The sequence below is a fragment of the Hyperolius riggenbachi genome, chromosome 9 (assembly GCF_040937935.1).
Source record: "Hyperolius riggenbachi isolate aHypRig1 chromosome 9, aHypRig1.pri, whole genome shotgun sequence".
NCBI lineage: Eukaryota > Metazoa > Chordata > Amphibia > Anura > Hyperoliidae > Hyperolius > Hyperolius riggenbachi.
The window spans coordinates 165,480,557-165,505,670 of record NC_090654.1 but is presented as its reverse complement, the minus strand read 5'-3'; the positions used below and the strand labels follow the sequence as shown (position 1 = coordinate 165,505,670).

Below are 25,114 nucleotides of genomic sequence, written 5' to 3'. Positions count from 1 at the left end.
AAATCTCATTGAATGTGTAATTGCAGGCCTACACTGCTTTACAACATCAGGAAGTGTAATCCTCCCTCCTCCTCCAGAGGAGGAGGAGGAGGAGGGTCTTGTCTTCCAGGGAATTGTAGGATTTCAAAAGCCAGCTTACATACCTTGGCCGGGAATCGAACCCAGGTCTAGTGCTTGGTAGGCAGCTGTCTTCATCACTATACCACCACCAACACTACATGCTGAAGCCAGCCTAGCATGTACCATTATAATATATCCAAGAGAAAAATGAGCTTGATTAGGGATTTGTAGGATTTCAAAAGCCAACTCACATACATTGGCCAAGAATCGAACCCAGGCCTACCGCGTGGTAGGCTGCTAGCCTAACCATTATACCACCAACACAACACACTACAATGCTACATGCTGAAGCCAGCCTAGCATGTACCATTATGATATATCCAAGAGAAAAATTAGCTTGCTTAGGGATTTGTAGGATTTCAAAAGCCAACTCACATACATTGGAAGGAATCGAACCCAGGCCTACCGCGTGGTAGGCTGCTATCCTAACCATTATACCACCAACACAGGTAAGGCACCTGAGCTCCAAACACCAGGTCTGGGGACTGAGATGGCCATTCCAAAACGTTGTACTTGTTCCTCTGCATGAATTCCTTAATGAATTTTGAGCAGTGTTTAGGGTTGTTGTCTTCTTGAAAGATCCAGCCCCGGCGCAGCTTCAGCTTTCACTGATTCCTGGACATTGTTCTCCAGACTCTGCTGATACCGAGTGGAATCCATTGCGTCCCTCAACTTTGACAAGATTTCCAGTCCCTGCACTGGCCACACAGTCCTACAGCATGATGGAACCAGCATCATATTTTACTGTAGGTAGCAGGTGTTTTTCTTGAAATGCTGTGTGGTTTTTCCTCCATGCATAACACCCCTTGTTATGCCCAAATAACTCAATTTGCGTTTCAGCAGGCCAAAGCACCTTATTCCAAAATGATGCTGGCTTGTCCAAATGTGCTTTAGCATACTTCAAGCAGCTCTGTTTGTGCTCTTGGTCGGAGAAAAGGCTTCCTCTGCATACAGCATCTCCTTGTGTAAAGTAGGCGCCGAATGGTTGAACGATGCACAGTGGCTCCATCTGCAGCAAGATGATGTTGTAGGTCTTTGGTGCTGGTCTGTGGGTTGACTGACTGTTCTCACCATTCATCGCTTCTGTTTATCCGAGATTTTTCTTGGTCTGCCACTTCGAGCCTTAACTTAAATTGAGCCTGTGGCCTTCCATTTCCTCAATATGTTCCTAACTGTGGAAACAGACAGCTGAAATCTCTGAGACAGCTTTCTGTACCCTTCCCCTAAACCATGATGGTGAGCAATCTTTGTCTTCAGGTCATTTGAGAGTTATTTTGAGACCCCCATGTTGCTACTTTTCAGAGAAATTTAAAAGAGGAGGGAAACTTACAACTGACCCCCTTAAATACGCTTTCTTATAATTGGATTCACCGGTGTATGTAGGTCAGGGGTCACTGAGCTTATCAAGCCAAGTTGAGTTCCAATAATTAGTTCTAAAGGTTTTGGAATCAATAAAATTACAACAGTGCCCAAATTTATGCACCTGCCTAATTTTATTTGAACAATTATTGCACACTTTCTGTAAATGCAATAAACTTCATTCATTTCACTTCTCAAATATCACTGTATCTGTCTCCTATTTGATGTATTTAACTGACATTTTTTATCGTAACAACCAAAGATTTATACTTGAAAATCATGACGATTAACAACGTTGCCCAAACTTTCGCATCCCACTATAGCTGTGCACTCTACGCTGCACTACCATGCATAACGTGCGCATAACTCGTACTTCTCCCATTAAGCTGCACTCCTTTAGCATACCAGCTTGCGCGGCTTAATGAATCAACTCCAATGATCCAAAATGTATTAGAGAATGAATTAACAGGCAGGCAAGAGGCAGTTAATAACAATGGTAGACTTTATATACCACTCACACCAGCCTTTATTTAAAGGGAATGTACCATTATAATTATTATTATTATTATTACGCTGACTTCTTCAGCAGCGCTCTACAGAGTTTATTGTCTTGTCACTTAAAGAGAATCTGTACTCTAAAATTCTTACAATAAAAAGCATACCATTCTATTATTATGTTCTCCTGGGCCCCTCTGTGCTGTTTCTGCCACTCCCTGCTGCAATCCTGGCTTGTAATTGCCATTTTTATGCAGTGTTTACAAACAAAAGACATAGCAAGTGATAGGCTGAGAGTAGCTCAGGGCCATACAGAGTGTGCGGGGGGCCTGGTGAGGGTGTGTATAGCTTCTATCCAATCACAAGCAGCACATCACATTCCTGCCTGACTGCCTCAGCCGACAGAGCCGACAGACAGGAGAAGATTAGATCATAACAGAGATAATACAGCCACTGTGCAACTAGGAAAGGCTGCAGTTAGACAGAGCACATTAGAACAGGTGTAGGAACTTATAGGATAGAAGAAATAAGGCTCAAAATTTTGTTACAGAGTCTCTTTAACTGTCTCTCAGGAGGCTCACAATCAAATCCCTACCATAGTCATATGTCTATATATGTAACGTGTAGTGTATGTATGGTAGTCAAGGACCAATTTTAGGGGGAAGCCAATTAACTTAACTGTATGGTTTTGGGATGTGGGAGGAAATTACAGTTCCCGGAGGAAACCCACACAGACACAGGGAGAACATACAAACTCTGTGCTGATAGTGGTATCCACTAAGCCTCCATGCTGTTAGTTGTATTATTTTTTTTATGCTCTGAACAAAAACATATTTTTAATCAGTGTAATAAACTTGTGATTTTTAAGGTACTCTCACTCAAATTGTTAACCAGGTCCACAGCTAATTATCTGCAGATTGTGCTTATCTTAGCGAGCTGTTGTTCATTCAATTGCTAAGGTAAGCGCAATTTCCAGCAGCTGTGAACCTGGTTACATTTATCAGGTAAACATAAAGTATTACCTCTGAATATTTCATGTAGAACTTACTCTGTCAACAGAGGGGGACTGGGAGCAAGTTAAAGGACAACTATCAAAGTTAACTACAAGTCTAAATACCGTATTTTTCGGACCATAAGACGCACCTGACCATAAGACTTTTTGAGGAGGAAAATTGAGAAAAAAAAGATTTTGAGCCAAAAAGTGTACTGAAATAATTTATGTCAGCAATGAAAAGTTAACAACAGTCAACAGCAGCATTAACAACCTTAATTACTGTCAAGAACAGATTTTGTATGTCAACAATGCAAAAATTTACAGTAGTCAAAAGAAAGTCAGTAAAAAAAACAAGAAAAGAAAAGCTCTCATATCCCCCATATTCCATCAGGTGCTCTCATAACCCCCCATATTCCATCAGGTGCTCTCATATGTCCCCATATTCCATCAGGTGCTCTCATATGCCCCCATATTCCATCAGGTGCTCTCATAACCCCCCATATTCCATCAGGTGCTCTCATAACCCCCCCATATATTCCATCAGGTGCTCTCATAACCCCCCATATTCCATCAGGTGCTCTCATAACCCCCCCCCCCCCCCATATTCCATCGGGTGCTTTCATATCCCCCATATTCCATCAGGTGCTCTCATATGTCCCCATATTCCATCAGGTGCTCTCATCCCCACCCATATTCCATCAGGTGCTCTCATATGCCCCCATATTCCATCAGGTGCTCTCATATGTCCCCATATTCCATCAGGTGCTCTCATCCCCACCCATATTCCATCAGGTGCTCTCATATGCCCCCATATTCCATCAGGTGCTCTCATATGCCCCCATATTCCATCAGGTGCGCTCATATGCCCCCATATTCCATCAGGTGCTCTCATATGCCCCCATATTCCATCAGGTGCTCTCATAACCCCCCATATTCCAACAGGTGCTCTCATATGCCCCCATATTCTATCAGGTGTTCTCATAGCCCCCCATATTCCATCAGGTGCTCTCATAGCCCTCCATATTCCATCAGGTGCTCTCATATGTCCTCATATTCCATCAGGTGCTCTCATCCCCACCCATATTCCATCAGGTGCTCTCATATGTCCCCATATTCCATCAGGTGCTCTCATCCCCACCCATATTCCATCAGGTGCTCTCATATGCCCCCATATTCCATCAGGTGCTCTCATCCCCACCCATATTCCATCAGGTGCTCTCATATGCCCCCATATTCCATCAGGTGCTCTCATAGCCCCCCATAGTTCATCAGGTGCTCTCATATCCCCCATATTCCATCAGGTGCTCTCATCCCCACCCATATTCCGTTACGTGATCCCCTATTTGTCATCTGGTGTTCTCATACACCCCACTCACACACAAATTTCATCTGGTGCTCTCATTATTACCCCCCCCCCATCAGGAAACAGTTGCGTGGAAACTAGTGTATTCACACTACCGGTACACACCATGTTACCGATATATTGGGGGGCAAGCACTCAGGGGGCAAGGACAGTGCCCTTACATCATGTAGAGACATTCTGCTATCTATCAATAACATGTACTGTCACACAGTGAAAAACACTCTTCAGCCTCTTCTCTCACCAGGCTAAAAACTGTCAGCAAAGTTCAGTGTTACCACTATGATGCGTGGATACCCATAAATCATGCACAGAGACTATACATGCATCATAATGGTAACACTAAACTTTGCTGACAGTTTTTAGCCTGGTGAGAGAAGAGGCTGGAGAGTGTTTTACACTGTGTCACAGTACATGTTGTTGCTGGGTAGCAAAAAGTCTGTACGTGATGTAAGGGCACTGTGTTTGGGGCACTGTCCTTGCCCCCTGAGTGCTTTTAACATAGTAATAAAAGAGGCTGCGTGACAGAACATGGTAATAGAAGAGGCTGCGTGACAGTGTATGGATAGCACTTCTTACATGTATCATGTATTACTGTAATTGGTATGTTAATCGGGCTCATTACAGCAGCATACTATACCTCTGATAAAAGCTGCTGCCGCCGCCCGTGCACGTACACTAGTGCTGAGTGACGTAGAGGTGGGCGGAGATCTACATCTGCCCATCACGCTAGCAGGGCATCTAGAGGAGGGCGGAGTTTTGGCGAGGAGTGTATTAGTGGGCGGAGACCTACATCCGCCCATCACGCTAGCAGGGCATCTAGCGGAGGGCGGAGATTCAGCGAGGAGTGTACTAGTGGGCGGAGACCTACAGTACATCTGCCCATCACACTAGCAGGGCATCCAGCGGAGGGCGGAGTTTCAGCGCGGAGGGCATGGATCTTCTGAACTTCTTGCCGCCAATCAGAAGATCCATTTTCAGCGCGAAGCACGGAAGTCCGAACATGCTGGGCGTACACGTGGCGGCGGGAACGCGGATGAAAGTGGCCGCGGCTGATGCAGACCATGGAAGGAAGGGAAGGATTGCCGCATGTGATCACAGCTGGGCTGCCTGAGGGGAGACACAGCCACTTGTTGATGTTTGGCGGCAGAGGCACACCGAGGAACGGGCGATTGCCACATGGAACAAAATGGGCTGAGCGGACATTTCATCAAGGGGACACAGGCGGCGGCCGCACACAGAGGAGCTGGTAAGATTGCCACATTGCACCACGGCTTGTTTTGTGTAAACAGTGATTTCACGGGCACAGAGACATGCCTGCAGGGGGAAACAAGACAAGTTGATTGGCGGCAGAGACAGACAGGCGCAGGGGGGAGGTTACTGCTGCTAGAGCCGGGCTGAGCTCAGCTAGGAATGCAAGGAATGTAACAGTGGCTGCAGCGGAGAACAGAGAGACCGCGCAGACCAGATCTAGTAAGAAACATATTTTATTTTACCATGTTTGCAGGCTACATTCGGACCATAAGACGCAGGGACTTTATCTCCCCACTTTTGGGGGAGAAAAAGTGTGTCTTATGGTCCGAAAAATACGGTACCACATATATTTCCAGTAATTACTAGCAATAGCAATACGATTGAATATAAGAAAATATGACATTTACAGAGAACAGTTTTCACTGTGGGCATTACTATGGAGGACTGTGTCCAGAACATCCAGCATACAGAAACAATCTTCACTGGCTGCAATCATGTAAGTAAAATGTGTTCAGAATGATAGAAAGCAGTAATATAGTTTCAAATAGTGTGTACATAAATCATCAGCTGCAGCTCTGTGTGTTCCTGTGTCTCTCTCTCTCTCTCTCTGCTTCATTCCGTGAAAACAGAGTTTACAGCCAGGAAGAGCTCAGTCTGAATGGGGGTGGGGAAACATCCAAGTAAGGAAAAAGTACAGGTACAGGTCCTTCTCTGTATCTAAAAAAAATCCCTCAGCTGTACTTAAATGATCTGTAAAAAAGCAATGTGTGTGTGTAAGCATGGGAGAAAAAAACAGTAAATCATTCCTTTGTGAATAGTGAAAGAGAAGTGGAACCTTTCTACGTGGTACAGCTCTAGCCCTGATGCCGACACAAACAGTTACAAAAGCTTATAAACAAAGCTTTTTTTCTTACAGGCTGTTATCACAGATCTCTGAAAAGCTTTCTATTGTTGCTGGCTAAAAGCTCTATAGGTATAATGGGTTTACAGAAGGACAGTATCTTTGATAGTTCATCTTTAACTTGTTACCTCATTTTATGATTTAAACTGGAGCAATTTAGTGCCCTGTCCATTTTGTTCCAGGTCAATAAAAAACAAAGGATCGGCTTGACAACAAATGATGGAGAAGGGTAAAAGTTGTGCCAATTTCGTACTTCTAGTATAGGTCTCTAAAATGTTTATGCCCTGCTGCCTAGTTAAGCAGCATTGCTGACCACTGATCCACTGTGCAGCCATAAGCAATATAAATGACCATCAAGCTTAACTTAATTTCTTAATGTGGAAACAATGACATGAATGACCTGATATACATTAATAATGTAAAGTATAAATATATAATCCTATATATACAGTATATCTTCTTCAAAGGCTTTTCATCACATTTGCAGTCCCCATGCATCTGGTAATCCATGAACCACCTGTTGTTTACCATAAGATCCTGTCACCTCCCTGTAGCTGTGCTGAATCCAATATAATACAGTTAACCCAAATTAACTCTGATATTATATAAGCATTTTTCCGGTCACCCTGGAATAAGGTTACATTTGTAGTTGTATTGGGCAGCACAGTAGTATAGTGGACTCTTAGGGTCTGTTTCCACTACATGCAGATTGGATGCAGAATGGATGCAGAAAAACTGACTCCAATGAATGCCTATGGGAAAATCTGCATCAGAAAAATCGCGTTTAGTGGAAACAGGCTCATAGGCTTTCATTGGAGTCAGTTTTTCTGCATCCATTCTGCATCCAATCTGGGTGTCTTTCCACATCCCAAAAACCTACTGATAGGTTAAATGGTCCCCTCCAAAAAGTTGGTGTTAGGCTAGGTTCACACTAGACACAAAATTGTACCATTGTTCCACAATGGAGATCAATGGATATTCAGACATGTCGACGGATCCAATGTTATCCATAAGATCCATGCAGTCTTGACCATTTTTAACGCATTCTTTGTCTCCATTGTGGTAGCGAATAGATAGTCCCGACCTGCTATATAGAGACAGACCACATCCGTCCTCACTTGAACTTTCAATGTAAAAAGGACATATCACAGACAAGGTAGGGGCTGCTTTGTGTATACTGGGCTATGCAGATCACCTGGTAGTTGCTTTGCTGGTGTTTTTAGAGCAAGCAAGCTACTGAAAGCAGCACTGTATTGGTTTGACCCCATACCTCCAAAAGCATAAGGCAATATCAGACTATGATATGGATTACATTGTGAGCTCCTATGAGGGACAGATAGTGACATCATGACTATGTAAACCACTGCAGAAAATGTCAGAGCTATATAAATAGTACACAATAATAATAATAGTTATGTCTTTATTTATTTATTTGTTTAAGTATTTATATAGCGCCGACATATTACACAGCACTGTATAGAGTATATTGTCTTGTCACTATGCAGAGTATATTGTCTTGTCACTACTCACTATATGCTTTGAAAAAGTGCTGCAGACTTTCACTGCAAATAATAAGAAATTATTACTGCTGCATGGCACATGTAGATTTTCCCAGCTCCTCACCAGACCATTCAAATTTGAAGACAAATAATCAAATTGGAAACTTAAAAAATGCCATATATATGGCCACCATTATCACCTGGTTTTTACAATTTAATTTGACACAGAATCTAGGATCTCGGAATGATTTTACTTTAATGGATGTCTCATATTGGATCATATTCATAAAAAGTTTAATATTCTTCTTTACTGAGATCAACATATTTTTGTTCTCTGCAGACCCGAATTGACTGCATATTATCAAAAAAGACATAATCATTAGGTTGCATTACCTGTGTCCATGGTGACACAAATACAAAATGGCTCCTTACTCATACCCCTGCCATTGAGTCTTAGCAGGTTCTCCTTTGTGCTAGAGATCTAGGGATTCAGTGGCTAAAGCTACTTTCATTATGTGATCTCTTCTTCCTCTGCATTGGTGCAGAAGCCAGAGGATGATGTTATAAGTGTGGTGTCCCCACACTGCCACTACTTGTGAGAGATGAGAGGAGACCACAAGGGTGTCATTTTTTATGAAGTCACCATGCAATCTTATACATAATCCTGCACCGTGACCTCACTAAAAGAGGAAACAATCAATCTTACAAATGGTAGGAGGACACTTGCAAACTGTTTTACAACAACATTTAGCTAATGAACTAGCAAGAGAAGAAAAGGCTAAAAAAAATTCATACTATGTCCAATGATGGACGAAAATATGACTGGCCTCTCCATTTGACCCTAGATGCTGCTGCACAAATCATCTACCTTTCCTCCTGATCCTCTAATGCTGTTTGTGGCTATAACCTGTAAAGCTTTCTTCAATGCAGCTGCTTTATACATTGATGTGGGTTCCAATCAAAACTTAACCTCCTCTCTGGAAATTAACTTATTTTCTTATCGATCCTAAACGCCTCTTCCCATGCCTGCTTTCAAGACTTTCCTTGAGCTTCTCCTACCCACTGGATTTCCCTTCAAAAATCAAAATTCAATTTTGTACTTATTTTCCTCTACATCTCCAAACACAAACTTAAACTCACCTCTTCAGGCAATAACAAAATCGGAGGCACCCCATTATTTCTTTAGACTAAGCTCTTAAAGAAAGTTCACCCTTCTGAAAGGATACCTGACGTGAGAGGGGTATGGACAGAGCCGGATTAAGGCTAAATGGGGCCCTAAGCAAAGTAACTGATTTGGGCCCCCCCATCATGTCGTAATAGAATCAGAAGATGCAACTGCACAGCAACATGCCGCACACACCGGGGCAGCCGAGCTACTGGTTGCTATGGGCAACAGCCCGCTTTCCTCTGTGGGTGCACATTGCAGGGAATAGCAGTGGCAAAATGCAGAGTGAGAGATGAATGGCTGGGACATTTGCACTCAGGGGCTGGGGCACCCCTGTGAAGAGGGTGCCAGATATCACAGCAGCAGCAATTTCCCCCTGCATCTCCACCCTGGCAATAGCAGAAAGCTCTGGACACCGCCAAACTGGAAGCCATTCCCCAGACAGAATTACATAACCACCCCCACCACCGAACAACCGATTTCCTCCCAAACTAGACAGCCACCATGCAGCCTCCATCCCAGTGAATACGATAGTCCAGCAGGGAAGGCAGCCGCAGCGGGGGTGAATGACAGCACCAGATGACTCACATTAACCTATTGCGATCCAAGCAATAGAGGTCCCGTCATCCGGAGCCCATCTGTCTCCTCTAAAGTGCTGCCGCTCTGTTACTACTACTATTACTACTTCCTATTTCCTGTCTGATCTGAGAATCAGGAAGTTTAGAGCGAGCGGCTGCACTGTAGAAGAGACAGATGGGTTTCAGATGACGGAATCTCTATCGCTTGGATCATGGATAGGTGAGTGAGCGTTTGCCATCTGCTGCTATCATTCTTGCTGCAGCTGTGGTTCTCTGTGGGAAGGGAGGGCGGAGTGGGCAGTGGCAGAGCGCACAGTAGCAGGAGGGGGACCTAGGAGGAGAGCCTGGCTCTGAAGACAATCAGCAGCTCACGGCATCATTTGACAAGACAAGACAAATAACATTTATATCGCGCTTTTCTCCTGGCGAACTCAAAGCGTCAGAGCTGCAGCCACTAGGACGCGCCCTATAGGCAGTAGCACTGTTAGAGAGACTTGCCTAAGGTCTCCTACTGAATAGGTGCTGGCTTACTGAACAGGCAGAGCCGAGATTCCAACCCTGGTCTCCTGTGTCACAGGCAGAGCCCTTAAAAGGACTCCGAGCAGTGCCTGTGGGTATGCCTTTAAGCATACCCACAACTAATTAATTACATCCTCACACCTACCAGCATGTTTGTAATTATATCCCCATGGGTTACTTATATTTTATTGCATTGTGCTGAATCGAGCTGCCGACTTTGGAGAAAAGCCGTCCTGGGGCCGCAATTTCGATCGCGAAAATAGCAAAAACTAAAACGCATAGGGCGGCCGTTTATATATCATTGGAAAGAGGAGAAAGAGAGCTTTAAAATGATATGCATCTTTCCATAGTTACTGCACTGCTCAGAGTCCCTTTAACCATTATACCATCCAGCCACCGCTGACAGGATTGCGAGAGCTGGTTTATGTGCTGATGGGGCCCCTTTGACTCTGAATGGGGCCCCAAGCGACTGCTTTTGGTGCCTGGTCGGTAATCCGGCCCTGGGTATGGATGCTGCCATTTTTATTTCCTTTTAAATAATACCGGTTGTCTGGCATCTTGTTGATCTTTCTGGCATCAGTTGCATCTGAATCACAACTGAAACAAGCATGTGGCCAATCTAGTTAGACATCAATCAGAAACATCTGATCAGCATGCTTGTTTAGGGTCTATGGTTAAAGGTATTGGAGGGAAGAAATTAACAGTATTGCTAGGTAATTTGCATTGTATAAAATGAAATAAATATGTCAGACTTTATATACCTCTCACTTCAGGTGTGCTTGAATGTGTCACAATTTTGCTTTTTATTGTTTTGCCCTTCAGTTTTCTACATCCTGTCTGATTGTGTATTGTCCTTGCTTGTATCATGCAATTTTCTGTATACTTTGACTGTGCTATTGTAAGTGTAAAGATCTACAGAATATGCTGGCACTAGCTAAACCTATAATAATTATTAATTCATATGAAGCCTTGGCCCAGATTCTTAGCTTCCTGTTACAAGAATAAGATTTTTTTATTTGCATGTTGCACTAAGTAGTTTTATTACTGTGTGGTCTTGAACCAAGCTCCGATAGCTCATAAGAGAATGAAAAAAAATTGCAATACATTACTGACCAAAGGAATTTATTCTTCCACAAAACTCTGACCAACAACATTCCAGATGCATATAAACTATCATATTTTCCTCATTAGACAGACACTTGTGTTACTATACACAGTTGATCCTATTAGGGCAGAAGGAAGTCATTCATTCATTCATACAGCAAGGTGCAATCTTGAAAGTACAATGTTAATTAAAATTGTAATGAGGAAAAGGAATTATGTGAAATAAATCCGGATCCTAGGAATTAGGTGTCCTGCAATCTGTGTGATATGATTTAAGGATAATATCAGCTGAGTCTGTTCATCGGAGGAAACAGTAGGTCTTCAGGACATTTGTGAATAGAGTCAACAGAAGCAGAGCTTGATCAAAGAAACATGGCACAAGGACACATGCCAGATCTAGTAATGAATCTTAGCACTGGGGCAGTGAAACCAGAGAAGGTACTTATGCCAAGAATAGGTTATACCATATTAGCCATTATCATGGCCATATTCTGCACAGCATCCCTCATCCTCAATTTTACAGTTATCATGGTGACGATTAAATATCGGCAGCTGAGACATCCCATCAACTACTCACTAGTCAATCTAGCAATCGCTGATCTAGGGGTCACCATACTTGGAAGCATGCTGACTGTTGAGACCAATGCTGTTGGTTACTTCAACCTCGGAAGAATAGGATGTGTCATAGAAGGCTTTGCTGTAGCTTTTTTTGGTAAGTTATTTTTATGTTTTTTGATTTAAAAAAAGTCAGTAATGAAAGTTTGTTGACAAACTTAGTGCCTGATCCAATTAACTTTTTTCCCAAGTTTTCTCCTAGGTGGTATTTTTACTCTATAAATAAAACAATAAAGCAATAAAATATTCAGGATCATTTCGACAATAGTTTTTCATTTACTTTTTGGTACTTTTTCAGCTCCAGAGTATAAAAGTTATTTTAAGCAGAGGATCAAAAAAATGATCTCCTAAGAGAAATCGGAGGAGAAAAAGTTAATTGGATTGGGCCCTTAAAGTGGTATGAAACCCGGCATTTCTTCTTTGCTCTAAAAGATTATTTACAGCATATTATGAACTACCACCATATTTTTTTTTTTACTAGAACAGCATTCAACTAGTTAAAGGACTTACAAGCTCCCTGCAGGGAAAGCTGGACGCATCCAAACTGGAGATAACATTATCTTGTGTTTACTTAATTGTATCAAGTGAGAAATGTAAACATTCTCTGGCAATTCAGACACTCCAGAACACAGACAGATACTCAGAAAGTATTTCTGGGTACATTACAATATAAATACACCAGTTATGAAGAAAATACAATGTCAGCTCTCAGAGCAACAAATTGTACTTTGGGAACTGGTAATTTCTAAATTAATAATAATAGTTTTGCACAAAAGCAAACATGATAACTGTATTGGATATAAAAAGTAGGAAAAGATATTTTTATTGAATATTATGTCAGAGTTTTACACTGCTTTAAACTAGTTATTACATCTGTTTAGTAGGATTTGTCTTGGCAATGGGTCATTGTGTGTAAAAAAAAAACAAACACTGTGTTCATCAGGCACACATTAGATTTGGTACCTGTCATGTATTCTCAGGAATGGGAGAACACAGTATAGCCTTTGCCATATTGTATACATCTGTTTATATACAGTATGTTTCTGCATGAATATTAGCAAAATACTAGCAAATTATTGTTGCAGGACTTCTTGGCTTTACTGGGACATGATACTGAAGCTTATTTGCACTTCTTCTATGTACTGGTATTAACTGAAGAGGCTGAACTTATTGCCAAGTAGCTGAAAGGATTGCTAGCGAACAATAAGTGTCTTAGGCATAACAGTGATCACACAGACAATTATCCTACAGACAATACTTACAGCACCATTTCATAAAATAAAGCGCACACATGCAGTGCTGTTAAATATTTTGTGCAGTTAAGAGGTGGATTTTACAACAAGACTTCTGTATCATATTCTGCAGTGGGCTACAGTCAGTTTGGTAACCACAGATAAGGTCCCCTTTATAATGCCAGCTTTCACTTCAGCTTCTACCTAGCCACTGACATCAGAAGTGTGCAATAGTGGTGCTCGTAATAGGTCAATTACGATTATGCAAAATTTTGCGTAATGTTTTGCAATTAGGCATTGTGTAAATGCAATTACGTTACGCACAGCATACTACGTTTGTGAATCATAATTATGCAATGCATAATTCACGTTCAGTGCGTAAATATTTTTTACATCTATTTGCCAGTGTTCTGGGCATGCACAGCTATTAGTTAAATATTCAATGCAAAACGCCTGGGCCTAGACTTACCATCCATGAGGCGCAGCTCCACTAAGAAATCGCCTCCTGCTGATCGAGATACAGATAACCATGAAAGTCAAAGGCTTTCACTGGACTGGACTATCCAGAGATCAAGCAAACAAGAATCGAGATGCTCGGGTTCACCGCCATCTTCTCCGATTCTGATGAATGAGGTTCCCGAACTGGACGATGGATCAAACATATAAAGGTTTTAGTATTACAGGAATCACCTTCTTTATTTGAAAGACATACAACATGTATGAGAGTTCCTATTCTATGCTACAGATGGAGGCCGCATTTCCCGGTGCTAATATTCTTCCCTCAACACTGCCTAGCCTTCTGAGACATCCCTCTCGGTCGGACAGTGAAGGCATGGTAGAACCGTGCTGCTTTTGGGGCACTGCGCTTATCATGTGTTATACTGTTTTGGTTTATTTCAGTTATAAGTTTGACCGTTCATGTTTTACTGATTTGATACGGTCCATTGCATCTCAGATATTTAAAGTACTGAAGAAGTATTATGTGTACTATGTAAGGAGGACCTCTGTCTGTCTACTTTACTACCTTTACTCTGAAGAGCTCTTAGATCTTGGAAATTCAAAATGGTAAAGATTATATCTTTAAATGTCAAAGGTTTGAATTCTCCTTTAAAAACGCCAACTGCTCACTAAAGAGGTGCAAAGACAGAGGCCTGATATCATATTGCTTCAGGAATCAGGAGACCGACTTCAAAAATGAATCCCATCCTAAGCTGAGGTTAAAGAATTTTCCAACAGTATTCTATGCTTGTGGTAAAACAAAAAAGGGGGAGTGGCAATTTTGATCAAACAAGATGTTCTTTTAAAGGGAAGGTTCAGGGAGGGTGGGTAAAAAATAAAAATCAATTTCCACTTATCTGGAGCTTCCTCCAGCCCGTGGCAGGCAGGAGGTGCCCTCGCCGCCACTCCGCAGGCTCCCGGTGGTCTCCGGGGGCCGACCCGACCTGGCCAGGCCGGCTGCCAGGTCGGGCTCTTCTGCGCTCCAAGGCCCGGAACTTCTGCGTCCCATGCCGGCGCGCTGACGTCATTGGACGTCCTCCGGGCTCTACTGCGCCTGCGCAGCACAGCCCGGCGGACGTCCGATGACGTCAGCACGCCGGCCTGGCCAGGTCGGGTCGGCCACCGGAGACCACCCTCCCTGAACCTTCCCTTTAACAGTCATTAGCTCAGATATTGATCTTCAAGGCCATTATATATTACTATATGATCAGTTGGGCCACATGGATGTGGTTCTAGGCAACATTTATGTTCCCGATACACAACAGATTCATTTTTGAATAGAGTACAGAGACAATTGATGACATTCCTAACTGATTGCTGGCTCCTAGGGGGAGATTTTAATTTGACGTTTTCAGCCTCATTAGACAGATCTGTATCCAGATCAACATCATCTCAACATAGGATAGAATCTTTATGTAGAGACTTCCGCAAATGGGTGAGAGGTCACCATCTTGTAGATTTTTGGAGAATGGCCCACCCCATCTCTAGGCAATATACATTTTATTGCAACCCTCACGAATGCTTTAGCAGCTTAGATTACTTTTTTGCATCTAAAATACTCATACAGAAGATTACTCAAACTGAGATCCATGAAATCACATGGTCTGACCATGCTCCGATTACATTGAATTTAAATTGCCATACAAAACCTAGAGGCCCTTTTCATTGGCATTTGAATGAATCTTTGCTTAGAGATGAGGTGGTACACAATATTAGTAGAAACAAGGTTAGGGGAGCTCTAAGCTGGTGAAAAAAGTATAATTTATTGCAATATCAAAATTCAATAGGCAACATGACAAACACTGACATACAAACATGTACCCTCCCAATAAAAACACTGAAGGAGATGGCAGGCATCTGGGACTGAATATTAGCCCACGTTGAATTTTGATATTGCAATAAATTATACTTTTTTCACCAGCTTAGAGCTCCCCTAACCTTGTTTCTACTACTATGCATATACTCTGGGTGAGACCAAGCCAATTAGGGTGATATCCCGTACCTCGTTTTTGTTTGCTAATTTTCCTTTGTTACGGTTTGATATCCCTGGTGATTATTATTATTGCTGATTGTTGTTCAATTGTTTTTGGCTAGCAATATGGCGTACATACCTAAGTTTGATACATCAGAGGACACAGATGATGCCTTTGAGGGAATAGAAGATGAAGTAGCAAGTGAGGATAAATTATTGTTGGTACGTTTATTTCGCCAACATAAACGTATTTCCATCAAGTTCATTAAGAAAAAATTGGAGATCATAAGCATGGATAGATACATTGAAAAGAATATTATCCCTAGGGGAATTAGAGAAAGAGTGGCCCCAGCCGAACATCTGCAAACTCTACGCATGCTCCCAGAGTGGGAGAAAGAGTGTAAACAACATGGATTGAAAGTTATGAAAATTTTTGTAAAAGAGGAGAAAATACAATTTACAGATGTTGAGAAGGATTTAGAGATCAGTGCCTTAAAATTGAATGAATATAAAGATAAAGAATCATTTGATGAGTTAAACGAGAGATTGAAAAAGGATATGGAAAAAGAACAGGCAAGAATAAGAGAGATAAAAGATACGAAATTTGCACGAGATGTAGAGGATTATAAAAATGGAGATATTTTCAACCTAAGTGGTAGAAAGTATGGAAGCAGGCGTGGACAGGGCAGAAGAGTCGGCTGGGGCAGTAACTCAGAGGAATCAGGGGCTGACACCTCAGGACGTGAGGAGGGTTCGGGCTCAGGTAACCCCAGGGGTAAAGGGAAAAGAAATAATAGAAAGCGAAGGAATAACAGTCAAAAGAATAAGGATAGACGTAATGACCCCCGTTTTTTAGGAAAAGGAAAAGGAGGAGAGGAAGAAGAGGAAGAGGAAGAGGATATAGGTATGCAGACGAGACAGAGGCAGAACAAGGGGATGTCCCGGTAGGTGTAGATGAAGGACCCCCTGGTGAGTCTTTGGATGTAGTTAACTTAACCGATAAAGTCCTTTCTGATACCCAAATATCTCTGCTTAAGAGAGGGCTTAGTTTTTGTCCAAAACAGAGTGGATGTGAATTCGAGGCCTTTAAGGACGTTCAGCTTTTTTTACGCAGGGTCCTCTTAAAGCGCATGTACTCCTCTGATGCCCCCAGCATGTCCTTGGCTCGTGGGATTCCCCCTTCCCCTGCAGATGTGGATGACTACGATCTTGACCTCCTCTTTGGGGAGGTTGATCTTATGTCTAATCCAAGTGATTTACATGTAAAGCTGTTCCCTAAATCGAACTTCATGCCCCCCCTTGGCTCAAATAGACATGCATCCATGTTCATGGATTTAGTAGCTGAGGATCTAAAAGGAATTGACTGGGAGAAGAAAGGTAGGGATAATCTCTCCAAAATGGAGAGAGAGGCCCTGAAATCACTGCAGTCAAACCAAGAAATCGTTATTAAAAAGAGTGACAAGGGGGGGAATGTTGTGCTGATGACCAGGGACAGCTATGAAAAAGAAGCTAGACGATTATTAAATGACAAATCCACCTATGAGAGAGTAAATACTAGCCCTTTCAAGGAATTGATTGAGAAAATTAATTTAAAAATGCAGTGGGGTTTCCTGGAGGGGGTTCTGACTGAAAAGGAGCTGAAGTTTTTGTTGGTTTCTGAATATACTATCCCCACTTTTTATTTTTTGCCAAAGACACATAAAAGTTTAACTAGTCCCCCAGGTCGCCCGATAGTTTCGGCTAATAATGGCCCTTTGGAAAAGTTGGCAACGTATGTAGATCTAAAAGTTAAAAATATTGTCACCAATTTACCTTCTTTTGTCATGGATACGGGAGATGTGCTGGCTGGCATTGAGGGGGTGTATGTCGAGGAGGACTGGCTGTTGGTGGGACTCGATGTTGAGTCCCTTTTCACTTCTATCCCCAATGCAAAAGGGCTGGAAGCCTTTGAATATTATTTGAACTGTCACTATAAGGACCACGTGAGTCATGTCGATTTTGTTTTGGACGCCATGAAATTGATTCTAAATAATAATTTTTTTGAGTTCGGTGGTTCCATCTATAGACAGAAAAGGGGTGTGACCATGGGGGCGGCGTGCTCCCCATCCTACGCGTGCCTTCACCTTGGGTACTGGGAGCAGGAGGTGGTGAGGTGCACTTGTGGGTATGCGGAGCACGTCGCCCTCTGGATTCGTTATGTGGATGACATTCTTGTTTTGTGGAAAGGGACCAACCAGGAACTTAAGTCCTTTGTTGCCGAATTGAATACCAATAATGGAAATATTTTCCTTACATATACGTGTGATCAAAAAGAAATCTCCTTCTTGGACCTGACCATTAAAAAGGAGGGTACTGGGTTGGTTACCAGCACATATAGAAAACCCACAGCTGGGAATACCCTCTTGTCCGCAGAAAGCTCTCATCTCCCAGCACAAAAATGGGCTGTTCCCACTGGGCAGTTCCTGCGATTACGCAGGAACTGCAGCAACATTACTGACTTTAATAGAGAGGCGGGAGATTTGAGGTCTAGACTGCGGGCAAGGGGGTACCCCAATAGAATTATCATTACTGCATACAAAAGAGCATTAGCGAGAAACAGAAAGGACCTTTTAATAGGTAAAACTAAAAAAGACAAAAATTGTGATGATGTCCCACGGATGGTGACCCCATACAATGCTCACTTTATGGAAATAAAACAGATCCTGCAAAGGCATTGGCATTTGCTACGTAGGGATCCTATTATGGCCAAGATAGTGGGGGAGTACCCGCATATGGCCGCAAAAAGAGGCACCAATTTAAATGACCTTTTGGTCAGAAGTGAGTTTGGGTGGAGCAGCCATCATGGGCATACGATTAAAAAAGGTATGCAAAAATGTTTGGATTGTGATGTGTGCAGATACGCACAAAAAGGTAACCAATTTTTTAATCATGACAGATCAAAATCGTTTTTTATTAATGATCATATTACCTGTACTACTACCCGGGTAGTGTATCAGATCAGATGTCCTTGTGATCTTGTATATATTGGGAAAACTTATAGACCCTTAAATGTACGCATAGGTGAGCATATAAACAATATTAGGAGTACCACTATAGACAAAAAAAGGTTAAATCCTCTGGCTTTACATTTCAAATCTGTCCACAATTCTGATGTTTCTGGCTTGAGATTTATGGGCATCTATAAACTGAATATTAGCCCACGTCGAGGGGACTATGATAAACAACTTTTAAGAAAAGAGTCCATGTGGATTTATAAGTGTGAGAGCCTGCATCCGAAGGGACTTAACAAAGATTTGAATTTTAAAATCATTCCTCTAGGGCAATCTAATGTGGTCCCTGTAGTATTGAACTTTGGCCACAAGATGGACACTGACTTTTTAATGGTGTTTTATGCTATTGAGATCAGCCTGAGAGGTGGGCGTTTCCTTGCTTATAAGAACCTACGCTACCCTCACTACGTCACGTCTGATGAAATCACGTGGGTCGTGATGAAACGCGTCACGTGAGACGCTGCGCAACACGGAAGTTCGTCCTGGGATCCCTGCCCGAGCCTCCGCTTCTCTTCCTCCCCCTGCACACAGTTCTTATGCCACTCGGAAGCCAAGCAGAGCCTTGTCGGGCCCATCTAAAGCGGGGGACACCTGCCATGAGCCATCACTTACCATCCGAATAGGTCACGTGAGTGCCAATCAAAAATTGGAAGCAATGTGCTTGGGGTTGAGGTTAGACACAATCTGTGTCTGTAATGAGAGCGTAAGCTTTATTGCAGAGGCGTGCTAATGCTGTTTACATATACGGGCTGACATCTTTCAGTCGATATTCTTCCGCTGTTGTTTGCTTGGATTTGGTTGCTTTGCCTGGGCCTGAAGAAAAATCCTATTTGCATGCATAGTGACTATACAGGAGTGCACTCCATTTCACTTGCCAGTATCCCAGATGCCTGCCATCTCCTTCAGTGTTTTTATTGGGAGGGTACATGTTTGTATGTCAGTGTTTGTCATGTTGCCTATTGAATTTTGATATTGCAATAAATTATACTTTTTTCACCAGCTTAGAGCTCCCCTAACCTTGTTTCTACTACTATGCATATACTCTGGGTGAGACCAAGCCAATTAGGGTGATATCCCGTACCTCGTTTTTGTTTGGTACACAATATTATCAAGCAAGAATTAGAGCAATACTTTGCTTTCAACCATAATTCAGTTAAAAATCCTTCTGTTTTATGGGAGGTTCATAAGGCTGTTATACGGGGGGCCCTTATTAGGGAAGCAGTTCAGAAAAAAAGAAACGATAAAGCTCTTCTAGACTGGAAATTGTGGTCCTTAAGAGATGCTGAAGCTAAGTACAAGCTTTTTCCCTCTAAGGTTAACTTTCGCTATTGACAAGAAGCCAAATCAAAAGTGTACAATCTACAGTTTAGGAGAGCGGAGAGGGCACTGCTCTTGATTAAGCAACTATTCTATGACAGGGGAAATAAACCCCACACTCTACTAGCACAAAGATTAAGAGAGCTTAAAAAGAAAAGAGAGATATATGCAGTGACCAACAAAAATGGAATTACCTCAGCAGATCCATCCCATATAGCATCAACTTTTGAGGCTTATTACTCAGACCTGTATAATCTTAAGCGTGTATCAAAAAAGGGCGCCTGGAAAAAAGGGTGCGGGGTATAGCCGACATTGTAAGTTTTAATGCAAAACCATATTTTTTGTTTAAGAGGTTGTAAACGAAAATTTAGTGCTAAATAGGTTAAATAAACGCAAATGAAATGGCAAAATACCATCTATAACAACAAACGAATTCTGAAAAGAAACGTCAAATTGCGTCTATAACAAAAACGATATTTACACTTGTATTAAGCATAGCAATGCAATGGTAGGTTTTACAGATATTTTACTGTAATTATACCTAACTGTAGGCTCACACAGATCTCTCCCTATCCCTATCCCTAACCCCTAGAACCCCTCTTTGTTTAAATATACATAATTTAATAAATTGTATATATTACATATATTGTGCTGTAACTATACTTAACCTTACTCTCACACAGAGCCCTTCCTGTACCTATCCCTAACCCCTAGACCCCCCTGGTGGTGCCTAACCCTAAGACCCCCCCTGGTGGTGCCTAACCCTAAGACCCCCATGGGGGTGCCTAACCCTAAGACCCCCCTGGTGGTGCCTAACCCTAAGACCCCCCCTGGTGGTGCCTAAACCTAAGACCCCCTTGGTGGTGCCTAACCCTAAGACCCCCCTGGTGGTGCCTAACCCTAAGACCCCCCTGGGGGTGCCTAACCCTAAGACCCCCCTGGGGGTGCCTAAACCTAAGCTCCCCCCTAGTGGTGCCTAACCCTAACCCCCCCCCTGGTTGCGTATATTATACTGTAACTATACCTAACCCTCCCTGTACCTATCCCTAACCCCTAGACCCCCCTGGTAATGCCTAAACCTAACCATCCCCACTGCACAAATACCCTAAACACATATAAACAATAATATATTTAATCCTTAAAATACTTCTCTACAAATAACATGAATAAAATAATTTATATATTTGTAATAGAATAAATAGCCTTAAAATAGCCTTAAAATCACGTATACATTAATATTATAAATAGAGAAAAGTATATATAAATATATACAATACAATAGATAGCCTTACATTCATGTACACATTAGAAATCTTAAAATAACAGTAATATTAAAAGCGATATTTTAGTAACTATAATCAACGCATTATAAGTGTAAAAACAAAGTTAATGCCAAAAGCGATGTATTTCTAATACAATAAGGTTGAAAACGTTATTTAAGCATTATACATCTGAAAACAAAATTTTAAATGATCAAAGAAGTGTAAACAAAAATGTAGTTCTTATACTTTTGTAAGTGAAATTTTAAAACTAAAAAATAAGTAAAAACTGATATAAGCGAAATTTAAAAACGAAAAAATAAGTATAACACAAACTTAAAACGAACTTGTAAACAATATTTGTTATAAACCTTATTTTGTAAACGAAAACTTTTGTTAACACGATCCCTGTAACCGCTATTTCTCGAGCGCCCTTTTTTCCTGTCGGGCGCCGAATAGCCGATATTTTGCATTGCAGTCTATGGCGGCGCCCTTTTTGTCCACTATCCCTGTGCGCCCTTTTTTACTAGCTCCTTATCTTAAACCCCCCTGGGAATCAGGAATCTTTGTCTCTTAAGATGAGAGAATTTTTATATGGGTTAAATATTCCTAAACTTACTTCTAGTCAATTGGATGAGTTAAACACACTGATCCAAGAGGGTGAGATCCGAGAGGTCATCAAAGCTTTACCTTCTAAGAAGGCGCCAGGCCCTGACGGATTTTCCTATGCCTACTATAAGAAATTTAGACATACTCTAATCCCTCACATGTGCAATATGTTTAATGCTTTTTTCAAAGGTTAAGTAATTCCCCCTACTATGAAAGTTTCTAATATTATTATGATCCCCAAAGATGGAAAGGACCCACAAGATGTAAGTAGCTACCGTGTTATATCGCTAATAGATTCAGACTTAAAGATTTACACCAAAGTACTGGCGAACAAGCTGACGCCACTTTTGCCTACAATTATCGATGGAGACCAAGTAGGTTTTATAACTAAACGACAAGCGGGCGATAATACGCGTTGAGCGATTGATATTGTTGATTTGGTGAGTCTCGAAGGCCTTCTCTGCTTCTGAGTTTGGATGCAGAGAAGGCCTTCAATAGGGTGGCTTGGCCGTATCTATTTGAGGTACTTCATCATTTTGGCTTCTTGGATCTCATCCTTGCTGCCATTTTATTATTATTATTATTATTATTTATTGTATTTATAAAGCGCCAACATATTACACAGCGCTGGACATTAATTTAGGTTACAGACAAAATTTAGGGGTGACTTACAGCAACATACAGCCAACAATACAGGAATACAAGAAAACCAGATCACACAGCACAGTATGAGTACAAGGAAATGCTTAGTCAGTCACTGGATGGAGAATGGAGATTAGGCAAGTTAGGTTCACTCAAATGCATAGCATGGGTTTACAGTAATAGCGGTGCATAATCAGGTAGGACACAAAAGGAGACGGACCCTGCCCAAAGGCTTACAATCTAAAGGGAGAGGTAGGGACACGAGAGGTAGGGGACCAGAGTTCAGCCATGGGCTTAGAGCAATTGTGAGGGGTGGTAGGCCAGAGTGAAAAGGTGAGTTTTGAGGGCCTTCTTGAAGGTGTTGAAGGAGGGGGCTGCCCTAATGGGTGGAGGTAGGGAGTTCCATAGTGTTGGAGCGGCTCTTGAGAAGTCCTGGAGGCGTGCATGGGACTGGGTGATGCGGGGGACGGTCAGGCGAAGTTCATTGGAGGAACGGAGTGAGCGGCTTGGTGTTTATCTCTGTGTAAGATCAGAAATGTAGGTTGGACAGGTTTTGTGGACAGATTTGTAGGTCAGACACAATATCTTGAATCTGATTCTGGACTGGATAGGAAGCCAGTGGAGGGATTCACGGAGGGGAGCCGCCCTGGTGGAGCGATGGGAGGAGTGGATAATTCTGGCTGCCGCATTCATGATGGACTGCAGTGGGGCAATTCGGGTCATAGTGAGGCCAGACAGAAGGGCATTGCAGTAGTCGAGGCGGGAAATTATGAGGGCAAGGATGAGGAGTTTGGTGGTGGCAGAGGTCAGGAAAGGGCAAATCTTACAGAGGTTACGAAGGTGGAAGTTGCAGGACTTTGTGAGGTTTTGGATGTGGGGAGTGAAGGAGAGTGCGGAGTCCAGGGTGACACCCAGACAACGGGCTTGAGAGGTAGGGCGAATGATAGTGTGATTAACAATGACGTGCACATCTGGGAGGTCCAGGGATGACCGGGGTGGAAAGATCATAAATTCCGTTTTGTCTAGATTTAGTTTCAGGAACCTAGTGGACATCCAGGAGGAGATGGCAGATAGGCAGGAGGAGACCTTGTCCATGGTAGTGGTGGATATGTCAGGGGTGTGGAGGTAGATTTGGGTGTCATCTGCATACAGATGATAGTTAAAACCCATGGAGGAGATAACCTTGCCAATGGAGGATGTGTATAGGGAGAACAGTAGGGGGCCAAGGACCGAGCCCTGGGGGACTCCCACTGAGAGGTGGTTAGGGGTGGACGAGGACTCATTGAAGAAGGAGGTCGTGAAGGAGCGATTGGAGAGGTAGGATGAAAGCCAGGTCAGGGCGAGATTGTGAATGCCCATGGACTGGAGGGACTGGAGGAGTAGGGGATGATCTACTGTATCAAACTACTCTACTTTAGTTAAGGCAAGGTCATTGACCACTTTGGTAAGAGCCGTTTCGGTTGAGTGGGCAGGCCGAAATCCAGATTGCAGTGGGTCTAGCAGTGAGTTGGCATTGAGGTACTGGGTCAGGCGTTTGTGAACCAGATGCTCAAGGAGTTTTGAGGCAAAGGGGAGGAGGGAGATAGGGCGGTAGTTGGAGGGTAGCGAGGGGTCGAGGGAGGGTTTCTTGAGCAGGGGCAGTACTGTGGCCTGCTTGAAGTCTGAGGGGAAGGCACCTGTGGATAGATAGAGGTTAAACAGGGTAGTGAGGACTGGGGCCAAATCCGTGAAGTGACGCTGCAATAGATCAGAAGGGATGGGGTCAAGGGGGGAGGTAGTGGTATGGGAAGTCTGCAGTAGGTGGTTGACTTCCTCAATGGTAGTAGGAGTGAAGGAGGTGAGGGGAGGATAGGGTGGAGGAGGAGTTGGTTGTGAACGGGTGGGAGGTGAAGATTGAAAATTGGATATTTCCTGACGGATGAAGACTATTTTGTTGGCGAAGTGGGTGGCTAAATCTGTGGCAGAGAGGGAGGAAACGGAGGGGGAGGTTTAAGCAGGGAGTTGAAGGTGCCAAAAAGACGCCAGGGATTGGAAGCGTGTGCTCCGATGAGCTTGGTAAAGTATTCCTGCTTCGCATGAGCAAGGGCAGTGTGGAACTGCAGCAGGTTAGTCTTGTACTGTAGGAAATCCTGGTTTTTTTTGCAAGTATGGGTAGTGCGCCAGGGCCTGGGGTTAGGGGGTCGGTTGCGGCGGAATATTGGTGGAGCAGCTTTCTCTAGGGCTGATGAGAGAGTTTGGCGATACTGAGCTGTACAAGATTAGGACAGGTTAGGGTGGGGAGAGTGGAGGAGAGGGCATGGAGGGAGTCAGCAAGGATGCCAGGGTTTAGCTTGCGTAGGTCTCGCTGCCATCGACCAGGTGGGTGGGCGGGTAGTTTGGAGGTGCCTTCCGTGAGGAGGTTGAAGATGAGAAGGTAATGGTCTGAGGGTGGAAATGGTGTGATGTCGAGGTCTGCAATGGTGGTGGATTTAGTGAATATAAGGTCGAGAGTGTGACCTGCAGTGTGAGTGTAGTTGTACTGTTGGTGTGTTGTGTGTGTTGGTGTGTTGTACTAGGCCATGTGAGTTGGCTA

The 25,114-nt window shown here is 42.9% G+C and overlaps 1 protein-coding gene across 1 annotated transcript in view; it reads left to right on the top strand.

Annotated features, from left to right (window-relative positions):
- Positions 1-11,720: 11,720 nt before the first annotated feature.
- The window catches only part of LOC137533580 (parapinopsin-like), a 73,373-nt gene continuing 59,979 nt past the window's right edge, over positions 11,721-25,114 (top strand). The window contains exon 1 of the mRNA XM_068254938.1: positions 11,721-12,060. Coding sequence (XP_068111039.1) covers positions 11,721-12,060 — 340 coding nt within the window. The remainder of the gene's footprint in view (positions 12,061-25,114) is intronic.